General features: G+C 42.5%; 1 protein-coding gene across 1 annotated transcript; it reads right to left on the bottom strand.

Moving 5' to 3' along the window:
- Nucleotides 1–4602: 4602 nt before the first annotated feature.
- Nucleotides 4603–5973, bottom strand: LOC124411345 (zinc finger MYM-type protein 1-like). The gene is made up of 3 exons (XM_046890438.1): nucleotides 5905–5973; nucleotides 5358–5691; nucleotides 4603–5255 (listed from the first exon to the last, which is right to left on the bottom strand). The coding sequence occupies exons 1-3, from the start codon at nucleotides 5971–5973 to the stop codon at nucleotides 4603–4605; spliced, it is 1056 nt and encodes a 351-aa protein (XP_046746394.1).
- Nucleotides 5974–10103: the final 4130 nt, after the last annotated feature.

Raw genomic sequence — 10103 nt, 5'->3', positions numbered from 1 at the left:
TACGAATCCTGCGAGAACGGAAGCACGAATCTTACTCGGAAAATTTTGAAATTGAAGCTTGAATAAAAGTGTACGTGGCTAACTGAGTCACTGGTCATGCAAATCGCTGATAATGTTTATGATAAAGAATAAGGAAGTGAATAAAATCACGCCACAACAAACATGGCCGATCGGAGCTACCGCATGTTGGATATTCACTGATTGCACTGTTTCACAATTTCTTTCACTCTCGCCAGACAGTTAGCCACGTACAAAAGCACTCACTTTATTCGGGAAAACTTATACTATCAGTAATTTTTTTGTAAATATGGCACGATTTGTAACGGCGATTTTCATGTGACAGCAGCCCGTTCATGGCCCACAAGAAGTATGTCTCGATCTGTAACTGTAACTGATATCATTGGTTGGATCTAACAGAACAAGCCAATGAAATCAGCGGTGTTATTTCACCGTTTAATATTCAGACGCGCTGCACGTACTTATGACGTCACGATTTGATATTTTCAAGTCAGTTCAGCGGCGCCTTAACTATGTTTACACACCACTTACATGAACCGTGGCGCCACAGCTGTGGCGATGCGCGTAGATGAAATTCGAGATCTTTATTGATATTGTGATATAAAGGGTTGAGTAGTGATAGCGTCTCGTCCATGCACGAGGCGAACTCGGAGCGATCCGGAAGTAATCTCCTTGTCTAGGTGCTGATGTCGATATCGAAGATTTCCCTTGGGATCAGCACTTGCTTACGCCGGTTTTGCGTCACATCCGCTGGCGGCGTTGACCCTCCTGAGGGCGCGCTGGACAGTGGCGCCACAACCACTCCTCCCGTGGAGGACGCCTGATTTGAAGGCGGCCCTTATTCAGAGGGTGGAGGTTCTGCTTCTAAAGTTACTGATCTGGGTACCGGTATTTGCTGCTGCAGTATGTTGAACTTGACCCTGGGCGGTTGCTGAGTTGTTTGCACCGCTTCTTCCTCGTCCTTTTCAAGAAACGCTGGTACGAGTTGATCCACAGAGACGGTTTTTTTGCTGACCGTCTATGTCGATGACGTAGCGCTTTGCATCAATGCGCGTAATGACCTTGTGTGGATCTGTACGTGGTGGAATTAAGGGCGGCTTGACTGACAGCACGGTCTTGAAGACGTGTGAGCACGTTAATAGGTTCGGGTGGATGAACGTTCTTGGCACGGTATGATGTGCTGTGGGCATGGGCTGTAGTGTTTGAAAATGCAGGCGTAGCTTTTCTAGAAAGGTCTGCGGGCATGCAGGTACGTAGGTTTTGACTAAGAACTCTCCTGGCACTCTTATAGTCGTGCCGAAAAGGGGTTCTGCTGGCGATGCCTTGAGATCTTCTTTGTAGGTGACCCTGAGTCCGAGCAAGACCGTGGGTAGCATCTCAATCCATGGAATTTGTGGGTTGCACATGAGATCAGCCTTGAGAGCCCTGTGCCAGCGCTCGAATAATCCGTTTGCTTGCGGATGGTATGGAGTAGTATGTATCTTTGTTGCTCCGATCATTTTTGCGAGATTGGAGAAGAGCGCTGACTCGAACTGTTTCCCCTGGTCGGTGGTGATTGAGAGCGGCGTGCCAAAAGTAGAGATCCAACCAGCATAGAAGGCAGAGGCTACTGTCTCGGCCGTCATGTCCTTGAGTGGAATTGCTTGCGGCCATCTGGAGAATCTATTGATTATAGTAAGACAGTACCTGTACTCCTGCACGAGAGGCATCGTGGCGAGATCGATGTGCACATGGTTGAAACGGTTTTCTGGCATCGGTATGTGGTTGGGCTCGGTTCTCGTGTGACGGTGGATCTTGACGCGTTGGTAGGGCATGCACCCATGTGACCATCTGACGACGTCTTTTCTTATGCCTGGCCAAGTGAATTTTTCCTTTAGAGCTTTTGAAGTGGCGCGGCCGCTTGGGTGCGCTAGTCCGTGTACGACGTTAAATGCTGCTTTCCGCGGTGGTAAGTGGTAAGTATGGCCGGATCATGCCTGAAGAGACGTCGCACATTATGCGTGCGTCGTCGATGTCGAGTGGCTGGAGCTTCCGTGAGTGTACTGCGTTTGCGTCTGGTTCGTCGCCTTAGCTCTGCTGGGCTTCTTGGATGGTGTGTGCATCGAGGCGTGTTGGCATGTCGATTGTGAAGACGCGCGAGAGAGCGTCTGCAACTACGTCGTCGTCACCTGGAATGTATACAGAAGTTGCACAGAATTGGGTTATATATTCAAGTTGATTTATTTGACGTGGCGAAACCTTTTATGGACGTTGTTGCAGAGCTTTTAATAGCGGTTTGTGATCTGTTCTGATGATGAACTCGCGGCCTTCTAAGATATGTGAGAAGTACTTGAGCGAGGCAAAGGCGGCGAGCAGCTCTCTGTCGTACGGGCTGTAGTTTTTCTCTGCTTGTGAGAGCTTTCTTGAAAAAAATCCTAGCGGCTACGCTCTCCATCTATGATTTGTTCTAGCGAACCGCCTAGAGCTGTCGATGACGCGTCCGTCGTGAAGACGATGTTGGCACTTGGATGTAGGAAGCGGGTCGTCGTAGCGTTGGCCAGTACTCGTTTTGACGTCTCGAAGGTTAATTTCAATGCAAACCACGCACATTTGATCATAGGCGAGAAAGCAGGTGCGCTCAATTGATGAAGAATCAAAGAATGAAATTGTATAAAATCAGCCCTTGAGGCAATTTCTCTGTTATTTTTCAATAAATCGGGAGCATTTTGAATTTTTTTTCTGAAAATTTTTACCTGGCGGTAAAAATACACGTCACACGGTCGACAAATCGGGGTGCACTTGGGCGGTATTACTTTAATAGTACATGTACATGCCTTTCTCTCGTCTACAAAGATGTGATTGTAAAGAGTTTGATCAATTTGCCCTCCCCACAAATCGATAATAAACAGAAATTTTTTTTGATTTACGTACGGAAGAATAAAAGATTTTAAGAACTCTTCGTATAGTTGTTTTGTAAACTTTCCTGCTTTTGTGTAGGTCACAATAACGTTTTTGTATTTATCAGTCAACGCGTCGACCTTTTTTTTCACAATTGGACCAAATTTTCCTGACGGCTCCTGCAGGCACAAAAATACGAAAGGAAGTATCTTTCCTGACGCAGTTGATGCGTACTGTGCCGTACAGGAATGGCTGATTTTGTTGAAATCTTTTTTTTTTTTACACGAACGGTTTTTGATCTTTGTTCCGCAAGCGACCTATTGTGAGTTGATTGATATTGGCAGCCGGTTTGATCGGTCTTAATAACATAATCAAGGTCAAAATCGGGGATCACTATTCTCGTCTGTACAGGGCCGTCTTAAGGTTCCATGTGCCCATGGGCTACCCTCAACAAAGCGCCCCCCCCCCCCCCCCCTCTCGTATTGCCAGAACTTTATATATTGAAATAGAATAGCTAACAGCTGACTTTTCGGGCTTTCACAGCCGCAAAATTTTGTATCATCTTCTCGAATGAAATTTCATCGAGCAGGTCTGAATTTGCCGCAAACGAACACAGGTGAGAGAGCCTTTCTTCACCAGTCGAATTACGCAAATAATTTTTTACTCTTCTTAATATCGAGAAGGAGCGCTCCCCACTTGCATTTGTTGGTAAAATGCACAAAAATATTCGGATCAGCGTTTCTACATTTGGGTAACTTGCAACGAGTCCCTTACTGCGAATAATTTTTAGCATTTCTCCTGGCGAATTATCCTTAAGTGACAGTACTTTTAAAAACTCGTGAAAATCAACGCACTCTTCAACTAGCTCATCTTCCAGATCATCCGGGTAAATTTTAACGATCTTAGCTGCTTGGTTCCTTATGTCACATACTGGAAGCGATGACAGTCTACTCAGAAATCCGAATTTTGTGTCAGAATCAGAATATACCGCACTTCTGCGCGACAATTCTGTAATAAGCTTGTCGATAACTAGTAAGAACGTATTGATCCGCAGATCGTTACGAGCATCGAAAACAGTGTCACCCTCGTTATTGGACTCATCGCAGCGAAGTTTTCGCTTCTTAGATCTGCAACTTTTACTTTGATACTTTACAATGATCTGTAGATGTTAACTACGTCGTTCAAATTAATGGCTACATTCTGCAGGGATTTGTTTGCTTTATTGAATCTTGCCAAGATATCTGTCCAGAACTTTGCAAGAATCCCAGTCTCCAGGAGCTGAAAATGGCGACTTAAACCCTCAGCCTCAGTGCGAGTCTCCGGATTCTCATGGCAATTGTTTGCAATTATTTTTACGGCTGAGTGAAATGCATTATGTGACATTGTGAGCGCACGACACGCGTCATGTCTTGCCGACCAACGCGTTTGTTATAATGCTTTAGGTAACAACTTGATGTCACCGTTACCATTCTTGACTTCTTGTTTGAGTATTTCCCACCTGGAAGTCGAAGCGCTCAAGAAAACATAAATCCGTTGTACAAACATAAAAAACGCTGTTACTTTCAAACAAAATCCTGCAGCCGATACTCCTACCAAATTAAGAGAGTGGGCTGCACACGGTACATAGAGTGCAAGTGGATTATGTGATTCAATCTTTGCTTGCAGTCCACCGCAAGGTCCTGACATATTCGAAGCATTATCATACGATTACCCTCTGCAATCTTTGATATCCATGTCGAGCTCTGTAAGTGTCTTCAAAACAGCGACCTCCAAGTCATTGGCAGAGTGTCCAGGCTGAGAAATAAATTGAATGAACCTTTCCATAGGTTCACCGGTACCCGCAATCATTCGTAAAATGAATGTCAGCTGATCGCAATGAGTGATATCAGGTGATGAGTCTACAGAAATTAAGTAATATTTACTGGCTTTCAGTCCATCTATTATTTTCTTTGTCATCTCTTCAAACATCAATTCGATGAACTCATTGCACACGTTTTTGGACAAATAAGACACGTGACCTTTTCCCTTATTAACACGGGTTTCGAGATGTGTTTTGAGAAACGGATCGTATTCTGCAAGCAGTTCTATAATTCCAAGAAAGTTACCGTTTTGACTTGACCCAATAAGTTCATTGGAACCTCTGAAAGCCAATCCACGCTTACCGAGAAATTCAATAACACTAACTATGCGACGCAAAACTTCATGCCAGTACTCAACTTCTTTTAAGTATTGTGCGTGAAGTGCCGTATCTATTTTTCCAAGTACTTCGCCACGTGCCACCATATTTTGGAGATTACTTCGATGTTCATGACTTCTTTCATGTTCAGAAAAGCGACATTCGTGTTTCCAATCGTTGAAACCTGTTGTAAAAGAATTTGCATTGCGATTTTCGCAAAAAAGTTTACACGAAATGCAGAAAAATTTCCCTTGAGACACTGAGTATCTAAGCCACTCTCTTTTACTCGATTGACCATTCTTCATTTTACTGAAAAACATAGATATTGAAGCCGATCTCGTTTGGGTTGCATAAACACGCTTAGAATTTTTTAAATCAATGTCTTTCAAGTTATCCAGAGGGGTGATATTTCGGATTATCAAATCTCTTGTCACTTCAGACAAGGGTGGCCATTCAGCTGGATCTAAAAAGCCGGTACTTGGTAAGTCGTCTATTTCAAGCTCATTGTCAGGAAACTCTAAATCAGAGTTGCAGACATTTGTTGCAATTATACCATAATTGGTTGTTCCAGACGCTTCAGTGCTGTCAGCTGAGGTAATGTCGTCGAGTTGGCCATCCCGCTTGAAGAGGGGGATTCATCATTCGATCGTGACTTAAAAAAGCTGTCCAGCTTGGGAACATTTTGTAAAGCTGCAGAGAGCTTTTCGTCTTTGTCTTTATTCAATTTTCGGTGCTGTGCACCACTCAATTTATTACTATTCATCTTATGAAATTTAAGGTAGGAAAACTAAGATAGACGATCAATCAGGGTGGCGAAAGACAGATTATTATACTAGGAGTAGAACGTGATTTGCCAACACCTTTTTTAAAATTTTACTATCTGAAATGACTATAATTGGCATGTGAGAATCAAATTTTTTTGATTTTTTGTACCACACTGTTATGGGCCTCTTAGCCCATCTACCAGTGAGAATACAATGCCCGAGCCGCAACGTATTGACAGCACTATGCAGCGAATAAGCGAAGGTATATTGCTCTCAAAGAAACAAGAAATCTGAACAAATTCAATCGAGACGGTCGATACGCATCAAGAGTGAATAAACCGGATTGACTGTAGCGTCGGCTACGCAGTACACCATAAATTGCATGCGGTTACCTCTCCTATACTTGAATAACGCGAAAGATATTAATTCACGTTTAGGCCGAACCGGCGTAAAATTAGCAAAATACGACTACACATGGAAACACAAGAAGGGTATAAAAAATGCGAACGCGGATGCACTATCACGTAATCCGGTCGATACAATACAAGTTTTACCAATTAAACGGCGGCGCAGTGATAACTCAGACCTACCATTTACCCAAATATTTCCAAAACACAAAAAAGAAACCCACCAATTTCCTCGCCGTCCACGACCGAGTACTGACGAATCGCCAAACCCCGAACCAAAAAAACGTCAGAAGCCCTGCTCAAACTCGGAAATGTAATCCTGTACCACGAATTCCGACCGCGACCCCGACTCAACTACAGATATCTCCATGGACAACATACCTCTTGGAAACCGATTAACAGCCTACCAGAAACCCGCGAAACGTAATTACATTTCCAATTGCACTTCAAGCGACGACGATCTACCCAAAGAGTCGGATGATGATTTACCATTGACCCGAAGGCTACGTAATAAATCGAAAAGAAATAAACGTTTCACAAACAATAATAAAACAATAACAGATTCATCCACAGATAACGAAACATTAGATGTCGTGCCTTTGTCCAAACGAGTCCCTACTTACGCTACGACTGCTCTACCTATAACGACGGACGATAACGATAGTTTCAATACAACAGATACATCCGATACAACTACAGATAGTTTTCCAATCATTAACACCAAAATAAAGAAGAAACACGACTACCTGACCACGAACGCCCCTTTAAACTCCGACCAACACAAGACTATCGAGAAATACGATCCTACTCACCAACAAACAAGTCATATATTACCTGTACCTCAAGACGATATTATAGCAAACACCAGTCGCACTCGATCTCATTCCTACGATCTTCGGCCGAGAAAGACTGAACCACAGGTCGTCTTAACTGATCCTCACTCCCCCTCAAATAACCGCCACGCTTACCAAGTAGGTTCGTCTGACCCTAACTCTGAATCTGACCACAACAGATACTACGAACAACAGAAATCGACAAAACATAAACTCAGCGAAAATTCAACCTCAACAATAGAAAAGAAAAAATTGAAAATGAAAACCCCTCTTGCTGTTACTGCGTTAGGAACAAAACCTATAATTACTAAACCTCGCCCTATCGAAACTATCCCATCATTCAAACAATTCGTAATCGAGCGTGACACGACTGTAACACACAATCCACAAAACATTACCGAAACAGAAGAAGACATATTCACACGAAATGACAACATGGCACATTGTATACCAGCCGACTGTTTGATAGGATGCGGAATTGCTCAAGAAATGATACGGCGCAAAATCATAAATCGCGACACAATCAAATCATATTCCCGTAACATCGGAGACGTAATAGTAACACGGTACAACAATGTCAAGATTTTCAATATGATAACCAAACAGCGATATTTTCAAAAACCTACGTACCCCGACATGTATAGAACTCTACGAACCTTAGCATTAAAATTAAATTCAGAAAACTGCCAGACACTCTCAATACCAAAATTAAGCTACGGACTAGATAGCTTAGACTGGAAGATCGTCAAAATAATGATATACCACATTTTCAGACACTCAGATGTTCAACTCAATATTTGCTTGTTCGAAAGAAATCAAAACGCCGTACCCGACTCGAACAATGAAATTATAGACTTACCAGAACAAACGACAAGTAACGCGCAGCCGAAACGATACAAATCAAACGAACCGACACACAACACATTCGAGTGTGCTACAGGCCCACCTGATGCCGACGTCATAGCTGATAACCGGAATCATGCTGCACCCACACCCGCCTGCTCTCATTTTAAGCCTCGGCAACATGATCCGAGCACTTACGAACACTGTATGTCTGCAGATTGCATTTTGCGAAAGGGGGTTGGCAACAATGACTAGACATTGGATATTTAAACTCAGAAACGCTACGAGCACAGGAACCAGAAGTAAAATCAGTGATCATTTCACCAATGAAGAAAAGATTTGTTTTCAGCCTCATTACAACAGAGAAATACTACAATCGCACGACGTTACAGACATTACGCGCGACATTACTCACTCTGCGAGAAATACTGTTCACAAAAAATATCAAATCATTCTTGATTTAAAAATAGGCAACGGTTTTGATAAATTAGATTGGCTAGCAATCAAAAATGTGATTCGAGAGATATTTAATGAATCAGAAATTATAGTAATAATATGCCTTGGCGAGATTAACACACCTCCACCTGAACAGCGCGAAGAGATAATTCAGGAGAATCACAGCTCCGTAATAGGAGGTGACAAAGGCGTAACAAAAACTTTCAAAAGAATCCGTAACCTTTATTTTTGGCCTAATATGAAACTAGATATTAACCGATTCATACGAGAGTGCGACAGCTGCCAAAGGAAAAAGCTTGTTAGAAATAAGACTAAATTGCCAATGCTCATCACCGACACACCGACGACAGCCTTTGAAAAAATTTCTTTGGACATAGTAGGACCCTTACCAACAACAGCCTCAGGAAATAAGTACCTATTGACGATCCAAGACAACTTGACAAAATATTCCTCAGCAATACCCCTGAAAGAAACGTCTTCAAAAACTATCGCGAAGGCTCTGGCAGAAAAATTCATCTGCACATTCGGAGCTCCACTTTCAATTGTGACCGACCAGGGTCCTAATTTCCTGAGCCCAGTTATAACGGAACTGGCCAAAGTTTTTAGAATCAAACAAATAAAGACGATAGCAAACCACCCGCAGTCCAGCAGCTCCCTCGAACGTAGTCATCACGTTCTCATCGAATATTTGAAACATTACATTCGGAACAAAAGCGACTGGGACAAGTGGGTCATATTTGCGATGTTATCCTATAATACCTCTGTCCACGAAAGCACTGGATTTACCCCACACGAATTGATCTTTGGTTCCGTGGCCAGACTGCCCTCTAACATTAACAGACGTCAGACCGAGACCGTGACATACAAAGACTATTTACGCGAAATCGTCACAAAACTACGAGAAACCAGGAACGACGCGATAAATAACAGTAAAAACGCTAAAAGTAAATCCAAAAAACAGTACGACAAAAATATAAACGAGCGTTCTTTTCAAGCCGATGACTACGTGTATCTAATAAACGAGACGAGGACAAAACTCGACGATCACTACCACGGGCCGTACGAAATAATCGATATTATTAATAATATTAACGCCAAACTACAGATTAACGACTACAAGACCAAGGTAGTACACATTAACAAAATAAAATTAGCAACTGAATAAGAAATAGGAACAAACACACCGCCTCGTCCGCTAAAACCAATTTGAACATATCTTTCAGAATCGGACAGTTCATACAATGTGCACCAGCCGAACCATACAACGTATTCACCTTTAATCACAACCCGGGAATCTATTACGAACACATACAGAATCTACGAACGTACAACGACGAATGGAAACTGATTAACTACATAAGCTTGGACAACCTTACTGGTAAACTAGAAAAAATAAAGCAATATGTAACAATTATTGACCAGGTATGCGACTCTGATCCAAATTATTGTAGAATCAACGAACATATAAAATTGCTACAAAGCCGCGTGAACACAATTACTTATTATCAAAATCAACTAGGCCCATTAATTGGCGACCATACCACCCCAACCAATCATCAATCTAATACTTAAAATTTCGAAAGATACAAACGAACAGCACCGCTCAACTTCATAGGCTCAGTCAGCAAAACCGGAACATTAGATGAAAACGACACGGAATACTACAACGAACAAATCGATAGACTATTTAATGATACCAACCACAAGGCCACACTATTGAGTAACCAAA

The sequence above is a fragment of the Diprion similis genome, chromosome 10, assembly GCF_021155765.1.
Source record: "Diprion similis isolate iyDipSimi1 chromosome 10, iyDipSimi1.1, whole genome shotgun sequence".
Classification (NCBI taxonomy): domain Eukaryota; kingdom Metazoa; phylum Arthropoda; class Insecta; order Hymenoptera; family Diprionidae; genus Diprion; species Diprion similis.
This window is presented reverse-complemented; position numbering and strand designations above follow the sequence as displayed.

What these genes read in the sequence shown, in the direction of transcription:
- LOC124411345 (XM_046890438.1), bottom strand. Translation starts at nt 5,973, where the DNA reads ATGCCAATTATAGTCATTTCAGATAGTAAAATTTTAAAAAAGGTGTTG. An exon ending in CAAATCACGTTCTACTCCTA is followed by an intron (nt 5,692 to 5,904) that starts GTATAATAATCT and finishes CCCCTCTTCAAG; the next exon opens with CGGGATGGCCAACTCGACGA. An exon ending in AATGAAGAATGGTCAATCGA is followed by an intron (nt 5,256 to 5,357) that starts GTAAAAGAGAGT and finishes CTTTTACAACAG; the next exon opens with GTTTCAACGATTGGAAACAC.